Below are 21302 nucleotides of genomic sequence, written 5' to 3' on the forward strand. Positions count from 1 at the left end.
AAGTAAGCAACTACAGTGTATATTTGGCCATGTGTTTTAGGTTATTGTCCTGCTGAAAGGTGAATCTGTCTGTTTGAAAGCAAACTGAACCAGGTTTTTGTCTAGGATTTTGCCTGTGCTTAGCTCTATTCTGTTTATTTTTATCTTAAAAAACTCTAGTCCTTGCCGATGACAAGCATACCCTTAACATGATGCAATGGCCACCACCATAATTGTCAAGGGCTGAATGTGGATGTGGTGTAGGAATCAGGCGCAGGACACAGAAGCTTCGTCCAACAGACTTTAGTAGGCGACAACAATACAAACTAACGGGCCTCAATGAGCCCGGAGGCGAGCGATTACGCAAACAGTGCGCAAACACCAAAAATACAAATAAATACGCAAATAGTGCGTCTACTCTCCAAACATATGAGCAAAGTATACAAGGCACCTGCTGACAGGCGGAACAACTACAAACAACACACGACTAACAATACGAGAAACTTATAGGAGACATAATGAACACTAAAAGGAAACAGGTGTACAAAGAAGACAAAACCAAACAAACATCGATAACATACAACGGTGGCAGCTAGTATTCCGGGGACGACGACCGCCGAAGCCTGCCCGAGCAAGGAGGAGGAGCAGCCTCGGCCGAAACCGTGACAATAATTGAAAAATGTAGAGTGGTACTCAGTGATGTGTTGTGTTGGATTTGCCCCAAATGTAACACTTTGTATTCAGGGCATAAAGTTAACTTCTTTGCCACATTTTTTGCAGTTTTATTTTAGTGCCTTAGTGCAAACAGGATACATGTTTTGGAATATGTTTTATTCTGTACAGGCTTCCTTCTTTTCACTCTGTCAATTAGGTTAGTATTGTGGAGTAACTACAATGTTGTTGATCCATCCCCAGTTTTCCCCTATCACAGCCATTAAACTCTGTAATGGTTTTAAAGTCACCATTGGCCTCATGGTGGAATCCCTGAGCGGTTTCCTTCCTCTCCGGCAACTGAGTTAGGAAGGACGCCTGTATCTTTGTAGTGACTGGGTGTATTGATACACCATCCAAAGTGTAATTAATAACTTCACCATGCTCAAAGGGATATTCAATGTCTGCTTTAAAAATATATATATATTATCTACCAATAGGTGCCCTTCTTTGCGAGGCATTGGAAAACCTCCCTGGTCGTTGTGGTTGAATCTGTGTTTGAAATTCACTGCTCGACTGAGGGACCTGACAGATAATTGTATATGTGGGGTACAGAGATGAGGTAGTCATAAAGAAAATCATGCTAAACACTATCATTGCACACAGAGTGACTCCATGCAACTCATTCTGTGACTTGTTAAGCACATTTTTACTCCTGACCTGATTTAGGCTTTCCATAACAAAGGGGTTGAATACTTATTGACCCAAGATATTTCAGCTTTTCATTTTTAATTAATTTGTAAAAGTTTCTAAAAACAGAATTCCACTTTGACACACTTCACTTTGTGTGAAGGCCAGTGACACAAAATCAAAATTTAATCCATTTTAAATTCAGGCTGTAAAACAAGAAAATGTGGAAAAAGTCAAAGGGTGTGAATACTTTCTGAAGGCACTGTATATAATATGACACTTAACAGACACTTTTATGTTTTTTGGGAAATACCTGTATGGTTGGTCAGTAGTTGTGGTCAGTAGTTGTGTGGTTGTGGTCAGTAGTTGTGGTCAGTAGTTGTGGTCAGTAGTTGTGTGGTTGTGGTCAGTAGTTGTGGTCAGTAGTTGTGGTCAGTAGTTGTGGTCAGTCGTTGTGGAGGGTGGTTGTGGTCAGTCGTTGTGTAGTTGTGATCAGTAGTTGTGGTCAATAGTTGTGGTCTGTAGTTGTGTGGTTGTGGTCAGTAGTTGTGGTCAGTAGTTTTGTGGGTGTGTTCAGTAATTGTGATCAGTAGTTGTGTGGTTGTGGTCAGTAGTTGTGTGGTTGTGGTCAGTAGTTGTGATCAGTAGTTGTGTGGTTGTGGTCAGTAGTTGTGGTCAGTAGTTGTGTGGTTGTGGTCAGTAGTTGTGGTCAGTAGTTGTGGTCAGTAGTTGTGTGGTTGTGGTCAGTAGTTGTGGTCAGTAGTTGTGGTCAGTAGTTGTGGTCAGTAGTTGTGTGGTTGTGGTCAGTAGTTGTGGTCAATAGTTGTGGTCTGTAGTTGTGTGGTTGTGGTCAGTAGTTGTGGTCAGTAGTTTTGTGGGTATGTTCAGTAGTTGTGATCAGTAGTTGTGTGGTTGTGGTCAGTAGTTGTGTGGTTGTGGTCAGTAGTTGTGGTCAGTAGTTGTGGTCAGTAGTTGTGGTCAGTAGTTGTGTGGTTGTGGTCAGTAGTTGTGGTCAATAGTTGTGGTCTGTAGTTGTGTGGTTGTGGTCAGTAGTTGTGGTCAGTCGTTGTGTAATTGTGGTTGTGTTGCAGGTTCTTTGGGCCCTACAGTATGGACGTGGTCACCAGCACAGCCTTCAGTGTGGACATTGACTCTCTGAACAACCCTTCAGACCCCTTCGTCTCCAACGTCAAGAAGATGCTCAAGTTTGACCTGTTCAACCCACTGTTCCTTCTAGTCGGTGAGACCACACACACACACACACACACACACACACACACACACACACACGGAAGCAAAGTTGTACTTTGTAATCATATAAAGTGATATTCCTTTTTATAAAAGTTTCTCTTCTCCTCTCTCCTCCTTCTCCAGCGTTGTTCCCCTTCACGGGTCCTATCATGGAGAAGATGAAGTTTTCTTTCTTCCCGACTGCGGTGACGGACTTCTTTTACGCCTCGCTGGCTAAGATCAAATCTGGACGCGGCACTGGGAACACAACTGTAAATGTTTTATATTTGTATTGAAATATTCTGAATTTATATATTGAACAAAAATATAAACGCAACATGCAAAAATGTCAACGATTTTACTGAGTTACAGTTCATATAAGGAAATCAATCAATTGAAATAAATTAATTAGGCCCTAATCTATGGATTTCACATGACTGGGCAGGGGCGCAGCTATGGGTTGGCCTGGGAGGGCATAGGCCCACCAACTGGGGAGCCAGGCCCAGCCAATGAGAACAAGTTTTTCCCCACAAAAGCGCTTTATTACAGACAGAAATACTCCTCAGTTTCATCAGCTGTCCGGGTGGCTGGTCTCAGACGATCCTGCAGGTGAAGAAGCCAGATGTGGAGATCCTGGGCTGGTGTGGTTACACGTGGTCTGCGGTTGTAAGGCCAGTTGGACGTACTGTCAATTTCTCTAAAACAACGTTGGAGACGGTTTATGGTAGAGAAATTAACATTCAATTCTCTGGCAACAGCTCTGGTGGACATTCCTCCAGTCAGCATGCCAATTGCACGCTCCCTCAAAACTTGAGACATCTGTGGCATTGTGTGACAAAACAGCACATTTTAGAGTGGCCTTTCATTGTCCCCAGCACAAGGTGCACCTGTGTAATGATCATGCTGTTTAATCAGCTTATTGATATGCCACCTGTCAGGTGGATGGATTATCTTGGCAAAGGAGAAATGCTCACTAACAGGGATGTAAACAATATTGTGTACAAAAGCTTTTTCTGTGTATGGAACATTTCTGGGATCTTTTATTTCAGCTCATGAAACATGGGACCAACACTTCACATGTTGCATTTACAGTTGAAGTCGGAAGTGTACATACACTTAGGTTGGAGTCATTAAAACTCGTTTTTCAACCACTCCACAAATTTCTTGTTAACAAACTATCGTTTTTGCAAGTCGGTTAGGACATCTACTTTGTGCATGACACAAGTAATTTTTTCAACAGTTGTTTACAGACAGATTATTTCACTTATAATTCACTGTATCATAATTCCAGTGGGTCAGAAGTTTACATACACTAAGTTGACTGTGCCTTTAAACAGCTTGGAAAATTCCGGAAAATGATGTCATGGCTTTAGAAGCTTCTGATAGGCTAATGGACATCATTTGAGTCAATTGGAGGTGTACCTGTGGATGTATTTCAAGGCCTACCTTCAAACTCAGTGCCTCTTTGCTTGACATCATTGGAAAATCCAAAGAAATCAGTCAAGACCTCAGAAAAACAATTTTTGACCTCCACAAGTCTGGTTCATCGTTCATCTGTACAAACAATAGTACGCAAGTATAAACACCATGGGACCACACAGCCGTCATTCCGCTCAGGAAGGAAACGCGTTCTGTCTCCTAGAGATCAACGTACTTTGGTGCGAAAAGTGCAAATCAATCCCAGAACAACAGCAAAGGACCTTGTGAAGATGCTGGAGGAAACAAGTACAAAAGTATCTATATCCACAGTAAAACGAGTCCTATATCAACATAACCTGAAAGGCCACTCAGCAAGGAAGAAGCCACTGCTCCAAAACCGCCATAAAAAAGCCAGACTACGGTTTGCAACTGCACATGGGGACAAAGATCGTACTTTTTGGAGAAATGTCCTCTGGTCTGATGAAACAAAAATAGAACAGTTTGGCCATAATGACCATCGTTATGTTTGGAGGAAAAGGGGGTAAGCTTGCAAGCCGAAGAACACCATCCCAACCGTAAAGCACGGGGTTGGCAGCATCATGCTGTGGGGGTGCTTTGCTGCAGGAGGGACTGGTGCACTTCACAAAATAGATAGTATCATGACGAAGGAAAATTATGTGGATATATTGAAGCAATATCTCAAGACATCAGTCAGAAAGTTAAAGCTTGGGGGGATTGGAGGGACGCCATGTGCGACTGACGTGTTTTCCGTTTGCTCCCGTGGTATTTTTAAAGTTTATGTGAATTTTGCAGCAAAACCGTATTTATTTTCATATATTATTTTGGTGATCCCTTCCCGTAAAAACCAAGACTACTTTACTTCCAAATATCAGCATGTCGACGAAACATAAGGCCAAAAGCATGACTTTGAGAAAACCCGGCCTACAAGACACACTCTCATCACCGCCCTCCCCTGAGCCTGACGACCCGGGGACTGATACTCTACCCGGGGGGGCGGCTTGGCCTGGCGGCGCTGAAGTGAACATTCTCGAGGCCATCAAACTACTACGCTCTGAGATAGTTGAAATGAAAACGGAGGTGGTTGCTACGATTGAGGCCCGAATAAAGGAGGTTTCTGATACTTTAAAAGCAGATCTAACCATCCTGCGGAACGAGACAGTGCCGGCAATCGCATCACTCAAAACAACAATGGAGTCGCACACTACAACGATTGCAGCACTGGAGACCTTCGCTACAAATGTCTCCGACTTAACTACATCCCTGGAGGCTGACGTGAAACGCCTAGCTGCGGACTTGAAAAAGGTGAAGGAGAGCTGTGTAAGTTTGGAGGGATTCTCTCGCCGCAATAACCTGAGACTTGTATCAGTCCCAGAGTCAGCGGAAATGCCTCGCGCCACGGATTTCGTTTCTGGGCTGCTGAAGGATGTTCTAGCCTTGGATGAAAAGCCCCTGATTGATCGTGCCCACCGGTCGCTGCGCCCAAAGCCCAGGGATGGGGAGAGGCCCCGTGACATAATTCTTCGAGTGCACTTTTTCCATGAGAAGATGGAGATTCTCCGACGAGCCCGCAATACCACTCTGAGCTTTCAAGGACAGAACTTCTCCATCTACCAGGACTACTCCCCCACTGTTTCCAGGCAGCGCGCAGCTTTCGGACAGGCCAAACGACTACTTCGGGACCATCCAGGTGTGAAGTACGGACTGCGATTCCCGACCCGTTTATGGCTATCTCATGATGGTAAAGACTACACATTTGAATCTCCGGATGAGGCTCTCTCTCACATTCAACGTCACATCAAGAAGTCTTGAACTTGCTCATAGCTCAGCAACTGTTGCTAGCGAACGGTGGATAGTAAGTAACCCACCTGTGGTACAACTATGTTTAGCTACAACATGCTAATTTGGTATAGTTTGGGGGTTGGCGTACCCATTCAGGCTTATTTGATGTGATCTAATGTTTTGATCATCTAGTGTGCTTGCCTTACAAGCATTCAGTCATTTTAATCTCACTGTATTGCGGTTTTACTATACTCCTGTGTTTTCTAGGCTGTCTTGCTCACCTATTCAGTTTGTTTACATAGTGTCTCAGTGACTCAAAATATTCTTGGTTATTTGCTTACTGCATCCGTTTGCATTGACCCAGTAAACAGTAAATGCTTCCCGAGGCGACACGTTTTTTGGGGGTCTTCACTTAAATTTTAAGGCTCAGAGCGTCATTTATGCCCAGCAAGCGTTAAACGTTGCGCACACGTAGTTTTTTGGTCTTGGTTGTAAGCTGTCTCAGCATTCAACTAGACAACTATTATAATAATAATAATTATTATCATTTTTGATTGTCTTACTACGATTTCCTTACTTCAAATTAGGTTTTCGGCTAAGAGCCATTACACATTCTATTTATTTTCTTTATTTTCTCTCTCAAATGCCTGTTATAAGACTGGGAATATAATTATATACATCTACAAGTGGTGCTTTTGTAATTTCGTCTGCACAAGGGATTCACCTTAATTTCTTTTATTTAAAAAATGATTATCTCTTTTTGCTGTTTGATCCACTAACAAAACACGACTTTAAAGAGCGGGACTGTGGGTTTAGGTTTAAGACCGCACTCTCACAGACATACTGTGCGAAGAGAACATGCTCTATTTAGGCTTGTACCTCGTTTGGGGAGGTACTGTCTGGGATGGGGGGAGGGGGTGGGGGGAGGGGTTGAATTGTTCAGTTCTAATGTTGTCATTCTGTCTTTTTTGGGTTTTTTTCGGTACTTTTTCTCAACATCTACCACCGTACATTATTACTCTGAGACAAGTTATTCTGGGGTTTCTGGGCGCTCATTGCTTTTCCATTCTATGCTCTAATGACGGGGTTGTATAACGGGAATGCCCAGAGGGGCCGAAACAATGCGATCAAATACATTTCGTGGAACACCAAAGGGGTTAATAACCCAGTGAAACGTAAGAGGGTGTTGACACACTTAAAGGGTTTGAATGCAAATGTTGCATTTCTACAAGAGACTCACTTGAGGACTGGTGAGCACTTTAGGATGCGTAGGGACTGGGTTGGTCAAGTGTTCCACTCTAACTTTCATAGTAAATCAAGAGGGGCTGCCATTTTGGTTGATAAAGTCACTCCCTTTGTAGCTTCTGAGGTTATCGCTGATCCTAAGGGACGATACGTCATAGTAACCGGTAAACTGTTTTCTACCCCTCTTGTTTTGGCTAGTGTTTATGCTCCCAATTGGGATGACACAAGTTTCATTTCTTCCTTTTTGTCTGCTATACCCAATTTAGATTCTCATTTATTGATTTTAGGGGGGGATTTCAACTGCAAAATGTCCCCAGTTCTTGACAAGTCCTCACGAACAACTACAGGCCCATCTAAATGTGCCCTACTTATTCAAGCCTTTCTTCAGAAATATGCCATGTTTGAGGCCTGGCGTTTCCTACATCCTACAGATAGACAGTATTCCTTTTATTCTCATGTTCATCAAACATACTCCCGGATTGATTACTTCTTTTTGGACAAAAAACTTTTGCCTAACCTTCGGCAGTGTACTTATAAGAGTATTGTTATTTCGGACCATTCACCATTAGTGCTTGAACTAGAGTTTCCCCAGCGACCTCCTATGTGTTATCAATGGCGTCTTAACCCCATTTTACTCTCAGATAAGGAGTTTGTCAATTTCATTTCTTCTGAAATCACCTTATTCCTAGAAACTAATTCAACACCAGGTATGTCCTGCTCTACCATATGGGAGTCTCTCAAAGCATACCTACGTGGCCAAATTATTTCTTATACAGCCAACCAAAACAGAGTTCGTTCTCAGCGACTTCGGGACCTGAGCGAATCCATAGCCACATTGGATGAGAAGTATGCCACGGTTCCTTCCTCTGATCTGCATAAAGAGCGCCAACTGCTCCAATCTGAATTTGATGAGCTTTCTACCAGGCAAGCTGAACAGCTACTCTTGCGAGCTCGGTACAGAGTGTATGAACAAGGCGACAAGGCCAGTAAACTCCTTGCACATCAGATCCGTAAATCTGAGGCCTCACGTTTAATCCCACAAATAAGGACCCCGTCTGGTGCCACCACAGTTATACATAAAGAGATCAATGATCAATTCAAACAATTTTATTCTGCGCTATACACCTCTGAATCCCCTCAAGACCCTTTGCTGATTGATTCCTTCTTTAATGGCCTGAATATGCCTTCAATTGATACAGACACCCATGACTATCTAGAAGAAGAATTTACACCTGAGGAGATTGCAACAGCAGTGTCCGCAATGAAAAGCGGTAAATCACCGGGTCCGGATGGTTTTCCAACCGAATTTTACAGGACGTTTTCTGGTCTGCTTTGCCCATTCTTGTCTCGACTATTTGCAGAGTGCCTTAATACCTCAAAGCTACCGCCTAGTCTTTATCAAGCTTCAATTTCATTACTATTAAAGAAAAACAAAGACCCTCTGGAATGTGGATCCTTTCGCCCAATCTCGCTTTTAAACTGTGATTACAAAATCCTAGCCAAGCTTTTAGCCATCCGTATGGAAGGCTCGCTGCATCAAGTAATACACTCTGACCAGACTGGCTTTATGAGAAATAGGCATTTGTTTTTCAATATTAGGCGCCTTATGAATATACTGTACTCCCCTGCGTCGGAGGACCCAGAGGTGGTGGTCTCACTTGATGCAGAAAAAGCGTTTGACCGCGTTGAGTGGGATTACCTAACAGCCACCCTTTATAGATTTGGCTTTGGCCCCAAATTCATTGCGTGGATAAAGATTCTTTATTTTTCCCCCATGGCTTCGGTACGGACTAACAACTTGTCCTCTGACTATTTTCCCTTGCACCGCGGATCCAGACAGGGCTATCCACTCTCCCCCTTGTTGTTTGCTTTGGCAATCGAACCTCTCGCCATTGCATTACGCTCTAATGATGCCATTCAAGGAATAATCCGGACGGGCTCAGAGCAGAAAGTCTCGCTATATGCGGATGACCTCCTTTTGTTTATCTCTAACCCTGATACCTCATTGCCACGTGCCTTATCTGTTCTTAAAAGGTTTGGATCAATCTCAGGGTACAAGCTGAATCTAGGCAAGAGTGAGCTTTTTCCTGTAAACAAGGCTGCTTTAAAGTGCTCTTTTACAGGCTCTCAGTTTAGGATTGTCCGGGATCAATTCACCTACTTGGGAGTCAAAGTGACAAGGAAATATTCAAATCTGTTTCAGGAAAACTTGGTTGCTCTAGCAGACAGTTTGAAACAATCTTTTGCTTTTTGGAATGCGCTACCTCTTTCTCTTATCGGAAGGATTAATGTCATTAAAATGAGTGTGTTGCCCAAATTTCTATATTTATTTCAATGTCTACCCATTTTTATTCCAAAATCTTTTTTTATTTCACTGGATCAAACATTCATGCATTTTATTTGGGATGGCAAGGTACCACGGATTGGTAGAAAACATTTACAGAAGCCTAAGTCATTGGGGGGTTTAGCTCTACCAAATTTTCAGACATACTATTGGGCTGCAAATTTCAGAGCCCTTCTGTACTGGCTGCAGACTGATCCTACTGGCCCTAGACCAATCTGGGTCCAGATGGAGTCTGAATCGTGTAAACCTGCTGCACTTTCTTCTGTGTTGTGCTCGTCTCTCCCAGTGTCCCTAGGCAAAAGGTGTGTCAACCCAATTGTAAAGCAGTCTCTTAAAATTTGGAATCAGTTCCGCTCAGCCTTTGGCCTCCGAGGCTTTTCTCTATCAGGCCCAATCAATCAGAACATTTTATTTCCTCCATCTTTGAATGATGGGGCTTTTGACATCTGGCACTCACTAGGCCTCTCCTCACTAGCCCAATTATTCTTTGATGATACATTTGCCTCTTTTGCTCAGCTACAGGAAAGGTTCAACCTCCCCCAATCCCACTTTTTCCGCTATCTCCAGACTAGGAACTTTGTCAGAGCTAACACACCTGAATTTCCCCATAGGCCTGTGAATACAGCTATAGAGAGCATCCTGGAGCTGAACAAGCTTCCTAGGGGCGCAATTTCAGATGTATATGCAATCATTCATGACTTACAGAACCCTTCTTTGGTGCCTTTAAAGACTCGATGGGAAAAGGATTTGGGGGAGGAACTTGGGGAAGACACCTGGGAATCTGTGCTGCGCAGGGTGCATTCGTCCTCTTTTAGCACTAGACACAGCCTCATTCAATTCAAGGTGGTTCACCGTATCCACTGGTCTGGGGCCAGACTTGGAAGAATATTCTCTGATTTTGATCCTACCTGTGTCAGATGTAAAATTGAACCGGCCACACTGTTGCATATGTTCTGGGGCTGTCATAAACTGTCAGGTTTCTGGGAATTAATATTTAAATGTTTCTCTGATATATATAACACTGTTATAGATCCCTCTCCCCTTACAGCCCTTTTTGGGGTACTGCCCATAAGCACCCCCCTGTCAAGAATCCAGTCGGACACTGTTGCTTATACAACTCTTTTAGCTAGACGGCTAATACTACAGAACTGGAAGATGGCAGCTCCCCCATCTTATAAATATTGGGTGAGAGATGTGTTGTGCTCTCTGAAACTAGAAAAAATTAAATTCAATTCACGTGGGAACCCCAAACTGTTTAATGAGGCTTGGGCTCCATTCCGGTCTTACTTTAAACAGTCCATCCTCTGATAGCATTCCTATTAAAACCAAAATAAGTCTGTATTTGACCCCCCTGTGACTTAGGGGTTGGATGAGCATTTCTCTGTGTTTTTTTTCTGGGGTGGGGGTGGGGGGCATTAAGGCTGATGTGCTTATTGATTGTGACCTGCGGATGCCCTGTTCATCTCGCCCGGGCAGAGACTAAGGTGTGAGCTTGTTTTTCCCAGATATTTTTATTTTTTTAATTCTGTTCACACCTACATAAAATTATCAATATTCATTTTTTATTTTAAAGCATTGTAACTTTTTATTTTTGGTCCAGTGGATCATTGGTCTGTGGCCTTGACTGTCTGTGAGTGGTTGCATTTCTCCACCCCATCCCTTAACTGTTTACAGGAACAATGGTGAGGTATTTGCTCTGTCCCTATACTATAGATTGCCCTTTAACCTTTTGTAGCCTTATGCCTGGTGTGTTTAACTTGTCCAAAGTATGGTATCTTTAAAGTAATTTTTTTTATTTTTTATTCTTTTTTTTATTTTTTATATGTATTATTTGTATTTTTGTCTAGTTGAGTATATTATTTATATTGCTTTGTCTTGTCTGTGTGTGTGTAAAACTTAATAAACAGAGTTCTCAAAAAAAAAAAAAAAAAAAAAAAAAAAAGAAAGTTAAAGCTTGGTTGCAAATGGTCTTCCAAATGGACAATGTCCCCAAGCATACTTCCAAAGTTGTAGCAAAATGGCTTTAGGACAACAAAGTCAAGGTATTGGAGTGGCCATCACAAAGTCCTGACCTCAATCCTATAGAAAATGTGTGGGCAGAACTGAAAAAGCGTGTGCGAGCAAGGAGGCCTACAAACCTGACTCCGTTACACCAGCTCTGTCAGGAGGAATGGGCCAAAATTTACCCAACTTATTGTGGGAAGCTTGTGGAAGGCTACCCGAAACGTTTGACCCAAGTTAAACAATTTAAAGGCAATGCTACCAAATACTTATTGAGTGTATGTCAACTTCTGACTCACTGGGAATGTGATGAAAGAAATAAAAGCTTAAATAAATAATTCTCTCTACTATTATTCTGACATTTCACATTCTTAAAATAAAGTGGTGATCCTAACTGACCCAAGACAGGGAATTTTTACTAGGATTAAATGTCAGGAATTGTGAAAAACTGAGTTTAAATGTATTTGGCTAAGGTGTATGTAAACTTCCAACTTCAACTGTATATCTTTATTCAGTATATATTATGTTTAGGAAACCTATGTTACTATTAGTTATGGGCACCAATATCGATTTCAGTTGCATTTTTCTTTTTATATCGCAATGTAAAAACACTATTATTGGGACCCAAATATCTACATTCATATTTATTTTAATATTTTGATTCCACATTATGGCAACATTTACATATTTACATACAGAAGAGATCCAGTAGAATCTGTTTGTGTTGGTTGTGATTAGGCCAGATCCAGTGGAATATTTTTGTGTTCGTTGTGAATGGACCAGATCCAGTAGAATCTGTTTGTGTTGGTTGTGATCAGACCAGATCCAGTAGAATCTGTTTGTGTTGGTTGTGATTGGGCCAGATCCAGTAGAATATGTTTGTGTTGTTTGTGATAGGATGGATTTTACATCATTTCTTTCTGCTTCCAGAGTCGGGTGGATTTCTTACAGCTGATGATCGACTCTCAGAAAGGCAGCGACACAAAGACAGGAGAGGAACAGACTAAAGGTACCTGCCGAACACACACCTGGTAACTACTGTTACAAACACACACCTGGTAACTACTGTTACAAACATACACCTGGTAACTACTGTTACAAACACAAATCTGTAAACTACTGTTACAAACACAAATCTGTAAACTACTGTTACAAACACACACCTGGTAACTACCCTTTACAAACATACACCTGTAAACTACTGTTACAAACACAAATCTGTAAACTACTGTTACAAACACACACATGTAAACTACTGTTACAAACACAAATCTGTAAACTACTCTCTCTCTCTCTCCATCTCTCTCTCTCTCCCCTTCTTTCTCTCTCCCCTTCTCTCTCTCTCTCTCTCTCTCTCACTCCCCCCCTCTCTCTATCCCCCCCTTCTCTCTCTCTCTCTCTCTCTCTCTCTCTCTCTCTCTTCCCCCCTCTCTCTCTCTTCCCCCCTCTCTCTCTCTCCCCTTCTCGCTCTCTCTCCCCTCTCTCTTCCCCCTCTCTCTCTTCATTTCTCTCTCCCCCCTCTCTCTCTCTCTCCCTCTCTCCCCCCCCTCTCTCTCTCCCTCTCCCCCCCCCCCCCTCTCTCTCTCTCTCTCTCTCCACAGGACTGACTGATCATGAGATCTTGTCTCAGGCCATGATCTTTATTTTTGCCGGCTACGAGACCAGCAGCAGTACTCTGAGTTTCCTGGCCTATAACCTGGCTACCAACCCACATGTCATGACCAAACTGCAGGAGGAGATAGATACTGTGTTCCCCAACAAGGTAACCCCCACACCATGACCAAACTGCAGGAGGAGATAGATACTGTGTTCCCCAAAAAGGTAACCCCCACACCATGACCAAACTGCAGGAGGAGATAGATACTGTGTTCCCCATCAAGGTAACCCCCACACCATAACCAAACTGCAGGAGGAGATAGATACTGTGTTCCCCATCAAAGTAACCCCGGTGTCAGATGTGGTGAGGTACTGATGTAAACTACCGGTCCAAAGTTTTAGAACACCTACTCATTCAAGGGTTTTTCTTTATTTTTACTATTTTCTACATTGTAGAATAATAGTGAAGACATCAAAACTATGAAATAACACATATGGAATCTTGTAGTAACCAATAAAATGTTAAACAAATCTAAATATATTTTATATTTGAGATTCTTCAAATAGCCACCCTTTGCCTTGATGACAGCATTGCACACTCTTGGCATTCTCTCAACCAGCTTCATGAGGTAGTAACCTGGAATGCATTTCAATTAACAGGTGTGCCTTCTTTAAAAGTTAATTTGTGGAATCTCTTTCCTTCTTAAGCCAATCAGTTATGTTGTGACAAGATAGGGGGGTATACAGAAGATAGCCCTATTTGGTAAAAGACCAAGTCCCTATTATGGCAAGAACAGCTCAAATAAGCAAAAAGAAACTACAGTCCATCATTACTTAAGACATGAAGGTCAGTCAATACGGAACATTTCAAGAACTTTGAAAAGTTTCTTCAAGTGCAGTCGCAAAAACCATCAAGCGCTATTTGAAATTCTTCAAATAGCCACCCTTTGCCTTTATGGCAGCTTTGCACACTCTTGGCATTCTCTCATCCAGCGTCACCTGGAATGCTTTTCCAACAGTCTTGAAGGAGTTCCCACATGCTGAGCACTTGTTGGCTGCTTTTCCTTCACTCTGCGGTATGACTCATCCCAAACCATCTCAATTTGGTTGAGGTCCGGGGATTGTGGAGGCCAGGTCATCTGATGCAGCACTCCATCACTCTCCTTCTTGGTCAAATAGCCCTTACACAGCCTGGAGGTGTGTTGGGTCATTGTCCTGTTGAAAAACAAATGATAGTCCCACTAAGCCCAAAACAGATGGGATGGCGTATCGCTGCAGAATGCTGCGGTAGCCATGCTGGTTAAGTGTTCCTTGAATTCTAAATAAATCACAGACAGTGTCACCAGCAAAGCACCATCACACCTCCTCCTCCATGCTTTATGGTGGGAAATACACATTGCGTCTCACAAAGAGACGCCGTTTGGATCCAAAAATCTCAAATTTGGACCTGAGACCAAAGGACAAATTTACACCGGTCTAATGTCCATTGCTCGTGTTTCTTGGCCCAAGTAAGTCTCTTCTTCTTATTGGTGTCCTTTAGTAGTGGTTTCTTTGCAGCAATTCGACCATGAAGGCCTGATTCACACAGTCTCCTCTGAACAGTTGATGTTGAGATGTGTCTGTTACTTGAAATCTGTGAAGCATTTATTTAGGTTGCAATTTCTGAGGCTAGTAACTCTAATGAACTTATCCTCTGCAGCAGAGGTAACTCTGGGTCTTCCATTCCTGTGGCGGTCCTCATGAGAGCCAGTTTCATCATAGCGCTTGATGGGTTTCTGCAACTGCACTTGAAGAAACTTTCAAAGTTCTTGAAATGTTCCGTATTCACTGACCTTCATGTCTTAAAGTAATGATGGACTGTAGTTTCTTTTTGCTTATTTGAGCTGTTCTTGCCATAATAGGGACTTGGTCTTTTACCAAATAGGGCTATCTTCTGTATACCCCCCTATCTTGTCACAACACAACTGATTGGCTTAAGAAGGAAAGAAGTTCCACAAATTAACTTTTAAATAGGCACACCTGTTAATTGAAATGCATTCCAGGTGACTACCACATGAAGATGGTTGAGAGAATGCCAAGAGTGTGCAGTGCTGTCCTCAAGACAAAGGGTGGCTATTTGAAGAATCTCAAATATAAAATATATTTGGATTTGTTTAACACTTTTTTGGTTACTACATGATTCCATATGTGTTATTTCATAGTTTTGATGTCTTCACTATTATTCTACAATGTAGAAAATAGTAAAAATAAAGAAACACCCTTGAATGAGTGGATGTTCTAAAACTTTTGACCGGTACTGTATGTGTAACCCAGGTGCCAGATGTGGTGAGGTACTGACGTGTGTGTAACCCCGGTTCAGGCTCCTATCCAGTACGAAGCTCTGATGCAGATGGACTATCTGGACAGTGTGTTGAACGAGTCTCTGAGACTGTATCCCATCGCCGCCCGACTGGAGAGGGTCGCCAAGAAGACGGTGGAGATCAACGGCATCATCATCCCCAAAGACTGCGTTATCCTGGTTCCCACATGGACACTCCATCGTGACCCAGAGATCTGGTCCGACCCTGAGGAGTTCAAACCAGAGAGGTACTGGACCACACTGTAACCACAGCACAACCACAATACAACCACAGCACTACCACAATTCAACAATAACACAACCACAGCACAACCACAATTCAACCATATCACAACCACAGCACAACCACAACACAAGCACTACTTTACCACAACACAAGGATAAACACACTGCTGCAATGTAACCACAACTACAGTGCATCATTATACTGCAGTGCAATGTGTTGTGTCTGAACCATAACCACAAATCAACTACAATACAATGTGTAATGTGACTGAACCACAACCACAAATCAACTACAATACAATGTGACTGAACCACAACCACAAATCAACTACAATACAATGTGTAATGTGACTGAACCACAACCACAAATCAACTACAATACAATGTGTAATGTGACTGAACCACAACCACAAATCAACTACAATCCAATGTGTAATGTGTCTGAACCACAACCACAAATCAACTACAATACAATGTGTAATGTGACTGAACCACAACCACAAATCAACTACAATCCAATGTGTAATGTGTCTGAACCACAACCACAAATCAACTACAATCCAATGTGTAATGTGTCTGAACCACAACCACAAATCAACTACAATCCAATGTGTAATGTGACTGAACCACAACCACAAATCAACTACAATACAATGTGTAATGTGACAGAAATACAACCACAAATCAACTACAATACAATGTGTAATGTGACTGAACCACAACCCCAAATCAACTACAATCCAATGTGTAATGTGTCTGCCCTCTCCCTGTCCAGGTTCAGTAAGGAGAACAAGGAGTCTATTGACCCGTACACGTACATGCCGTTCGGGGCGGGGCCCAGGAACTGTATCTGAATGCGTTTCGCCCTGATCATGATCAAACTGGCCATGGTCGAGATCCTCCAGAGTTTCACATTCTCCGTCTGCGACGAGACCGAGGTGAGACGCTCACCTGAGCAGACGGAATATGACATCATCAAATATCAGTATCATTCATAGAGTTGGATAGAGGCTGCACTTACCGCAGCACTTGTTTTAACATGGTCAGCACCTGTTTTAACATGGACCTGTTTTAACATGGACCTGTTTTAGCATGGTCACCACCTGTTTTAACATGGTCACCACCTGTTTTAACATGGTCAACACCTGTTTTAACATGGTCACTACCTGTTTTAACATGGTCACCACCTGTTTTAACATGGTCACCACCTGTTTTAACATGGTCACCATCTGTTTTAACATGGACCTGTTTTAACATGGACCTGTTTTAACATGATCACCACCTGTTTTATCATGTTCACCACCTGTTTTAACATGGTCACCACCTGTTTTAACATGGTCACCAATTGTTTTAATATGGTCAGCACCTGTTTTAACATGGACCTGTTTTAGCATGGTAACCACCTGTTTTAACATGGACCTGTTTTAGCATGGTCACCACCTGTTTTAACATGGTCACTACCTGTTTTAACATGGTCACTACCTGTTTTAACATGGTCACCACCTGTTTTGACATGGTCACCACTTGTTTTACCATGGTCACCACCTGTTTTAACATGGTCAGCACCTGTTTTAGCATGGTCACCACCTGTTTTAACATGGTCACCACCTGTTTTAACATGGTCAGCGCCTGTTTTAGCATGGTCACCACTTGTTTTAACATGACCACCACCTGTTTTATCATGTTCACCACCTGTTTTAACATGGTCACCACCTGTTTTAACATGGTCACCAATTGTTTTAATATGGTCAGCACCTGTTTTAACATGGACCTGTTTTAGCATGGTAACCACCTGTTTTAACATGGACCTGTTTTAGCATGGTCACCACCTGTTTTAACATGGTCACTACCTTTTTTAACATGGTCACTACCTGTTTTAACATGGTCACCACCTGTTTTGACATTGTCACCACTTGTTTTACCATGGTCACCACCTGTTTTAACATGGTCAGCGCCTGTTTTAGCATGGTCACCACTTGTTTTAACATGGTCACCACCTGTTTTAACATGGTTTTAACATGGTCACCACCTGTTTTAACATGGTCAACACCTGTTTTAACATGGTCACCCCCTTTTTTTTAACATGGACCTGTTTTAACATGGACCTGTTTTAACATGATCACCACCTGTTTTATCATGTACACCACCTGTTTTAACATGGTCATCTTCTGTTTTAACATGGTCACCACTTGTTTTAACATGGTGAGCACCTGTTTTAACATGGACCTGTTTTAGCATGGTAACCACCTGTTTTAACATGGACCTTTTTTAGCATGGTCACCACCTGTTTTAACATGGTCACCACCTGTTTTAACATGGTCAACACCTGTTTTAACACTACCTGTTTTAACATGGTCACCACCTGTTTTAACATGGTCACCACCTGTTTTAACATGGTCACCACCTGTTTTAACATGGTCACCACTTTTTTTTAACATGGTCACCACCTGTTTTAACATGGTCACCACCTGTTTTACCATGGTCACCACCTGTTTTAACATGGTCACCACCTGTTTTAACATGGTCAGCGCCTGTTTTAGCATGGTCAGCGCCATCGTTGCAAATAAGGAAGAATCTCAATTGTCTTTCCTTGATACCTCGCATTCTCTATCCCCGCCTCCAACTCAAAACCCATTGGATGAGAAAGAATGCGAGGAATCAAGGAAATGCAATTGAGATTCTCCCTAGTCCTCTATTCAACTCTATGTTGACACTTCACACATAAAGACACTGGGGGGCGCTCTAGATCTGTGGTTAGGTTACTGTCTAATGGTTCAGGTCAGGACTATTCTTAGATCAGTGGTTATGTTAGTGTGTAATGGTTCAGGTTAGTACTGGATCAGGGGAATCTGGTCCTAGATCAGTGGTTATGTTAGTATCTAATGGTTCAGGTTAGTACTGGGGGCTCTGGGATCTAATCCTAGATCTGTGGTTAAGGCTGGGGAGGGTTATGTAACAGGAGTTATCAGATGAGATTCTACCTGACCTGACAGGACGTCCAAAGATCAACACAACACACACAGCGCACACGCCCACACACACGCCCACAGACACTCCCACAGCAGTGTCCAACCAGCGAGTTGGAGATCATTTTACTTATAGGTGGTCCCCGTTAACCTGGCGTTACAAGGCCCATGCTCTACCAACTCAGCTACAAAGGACCACAGTATTAAACCTTGTCCTGGACTAAAACACACTTTCAATGGACATTATCCCATAATGCAAGTTGTTGAATCCAAGGGCTCGTATTCACAAAGCGTCTCATAGTTGGAGATTGGCATCCAGGGTTAAATAATTTATTACGTTTCTTTGGACAGGGACAAGGTGAAACAAAAGTCTCAGAAGTGATGCGTTGCACCAGATTTAGCTAACAGCTCATTTACATCTGCAGTCCCTGAAATAAATAGTTATATGCTATGTTCTGTCATGTCATATCATGTTTTGTCATGTTCTGTTATTCTCTATAGATCCTGTTGGAGATGGACAACCAGGGTTATGTTCTGTTCTGTTATTCTCTATAGATCCCGTTGGAGATGGACAACCAAGGTTATGTTCTGTTTTGTTATTCTCTATAGATCCTGTTGGAGATGGACAGCCAGGGTTATGTTCTGTCATGTAATTCTCTATAGATCCTGTTGGAGATGGACAACCAGGGTTATGTTCTGTTCTGTTATTCTCTATAGATCCTGTTGGATATGGACAACCAGGGTTATGTTATGTTCTGTTATTCTCTATAGATCCTGTTGGAGATGGACAACCAGAGATCTGTTCTGTTCTGTTATTCTCTATAGATCCTGTTGGAGATGGACAACTAGGGTTAGGTTCTGTTCTGTCATGTTATTCTCTATAGATCCTGTTGGAGATGGATAAATCAAATCAAATTTTATTGGTCACATGCGCCGAATACAACAGGTGCAGACATTACAGTGAAATGCTTACTTACAGCCCTTAACCAACAGTGCATTTATAAAAAAAATAAATAAAAAATAAAAATAAAAAAGTGTTGAGAAAAAAAGAGCAGAAGTAAAATAAAATAACAGTAGGGAGGCTATATATACAGGGGGGTACCGGTGCAGAGTCAATGTGCGGGGGCACCGGCTATTTGAGGTAGTTGAAGTAATATGTACATGTGGGTAGAGTTAAAGTGACTATGCATAAATAATTAACAGAGTAGCAGCAGCGTAAAAAGGATGGGGTGGGGGGGCAGTGCAAATAGTCCGGGTAGCCATGATTAGCTGTTCAGGAGTCTTATGGCTTGGGGGTAGAAGCTGTTGAGAAGTCTTTTGGACCTAGACTTGGCACTCCGGTACCGCTTGCCGTGCGGTAGCAGAGAGAACAGTCTATGACTAGGGTGGCTGGAGTCTTTGACAATTTTGAGGGCCTTCCTCTGACACCGCCTGGTATAGAGGTCCTGGATGGCAGGAAGCTTGGCCCCAGTGATGTACTGGGCCGTACGCACTACCCTCTGTAGTGCCTTGCGGTCGGAGGCCAAGCAGTTGCCATACCAGGCGGTGATGCAACCAGTCAGTATGCTCTCGATGGTGCAGCTGTAGAATTTTTTGAGGATCTGAGGACCCATGCCAAATCTTTTCAGTCTCCTTAGGGGGAATAGGCTTTGTCGTGCCCTCTTCACGACTGTCTTGGTGTGTTTGGACCATGATAGTTCGTTGGTGATGTGGACACCAAGGAACTTGAAGCTCTCAACCTGTTCCACTACAGCCCCGTCGATGAGAATGGGGGCGTGCTCAGTCCTCTTTTTTTTCCTGTAGTCCACAATCATCTCCTTTGTCTTGGTCACGTTGAGGGAGAGGTTGTTGTCCTGGCACCACACGGCCAGGTCTCTGACCTCCTCCCTATAGGCTGTCTCATCGTTGTCGGTGATCAGGCCTACCACTGTTGTGTCGTCGGCAAACTTAATGATGGTGTTGGAGTCGTGCCTGGCCATGCAGTCATGGGTGAACAGAGAGTACAGGAGGGGACTGAGCACGCACCCCTGAGGGGCCCCCGTGTTGAGGATCAGTGTGGCAGATGTGTTGTTACCTACCCTTACCACCTGGGGGCGGCCCGTCAGGAAGTCCAGGATCCAGTTGCAGAGGGAGGTGTTTAGTCCCAGGATCCTTAGCTTAGTGATGAGCTTAGAGGGCACAATGGTGTTGATAACCAGGGTTTGTTCTGTTCTGTTATTCTCTATAGATCCTGTTGGAGATGGACAACCAGGGTTATGTTCTATTCTGTTATTCTCTATAGATCCTGTTGGAGATGGACAACCAGGGTTATGTTCTGTTCTGTTATTCTCTATAGATCCTGTTGGAGATGGACAACCAGGGTTATGTTCTGTTCTGTTCTGTTATTCTCTATAGATCCTGTTGGAGATGGACAACCAGAGATCTGTTCTGTTCTGTTATTCTCTATTGATCCTGTTGGAGATGGACAACTAGGGTTAGGTTCTGTTCTGTCATGTTATTCTCTATAGATCCTGTTGGATATGGACAACCAGGGTTATGTTCTGTTCTGTTCTGTTATTCTCTATAGATCCTGTTGGAGATGGAAAACCAGGATTATGTTCTGCTCTGTTATTCTCTATAGATCCCGTTGGAGATGGACAACCAGGGTTCTGTTCTGTTCTGTTCTGTTATTCTCTATAGATCCTGTTGGAGATGGACAACCAGGGTTATGTTCTGTTCTGTTATTCTCTATAGATCCCGTTGGAGATGGACAACCAAGGTTATGTTCTGTTTTGTTATTCTCTATAGATCCTGTTGG

At 42.8% G+C, this 21302-nt stretch overlaps 1 protein-coding gene across 1 annotated transcript in view; it reads left to right on the top strand.

Annotated features, from left to right (window-relative positions):
* Window positions 1-21302, top strand: part of LOC311118753 (cytochrome P450 3A27-like) — a 28058-nt gene that overhangs the window by 3933 nt on the left and 2823 nt on the right. The window contains 7 exon segments of the mRNA XM_084193539.1: window positions 2412-2560; window positions 2695-2822; window positions 12290-12368; window positions 12961-13121; window positions 15315-15541; window positions 16315-16390; window positions 16394-16477. Of these exon segments, the coding sequence (XP_084049665.1) occupies window positions 2412-2560; window positions 2695-2822; window positions 12290-12368; window positions 12961-13121; window positions 15315-15541; window positions 16315-16390; window positions 16394-16477 (904 nt within the window).

Source organism: Coregonus lavaretus, assembly GCF_964263955.1.
Source record: "Coregonus lavaretus genome assembly, contig: HAP1_SCAFFOLD_1148, whole genome shotgun sequence".
NCBI lineage: Eukaryota > Metazoa > Chordata > Actinopteri > Salmoniformes > Salmonidae > Coregonus > Coregonus lavaretus.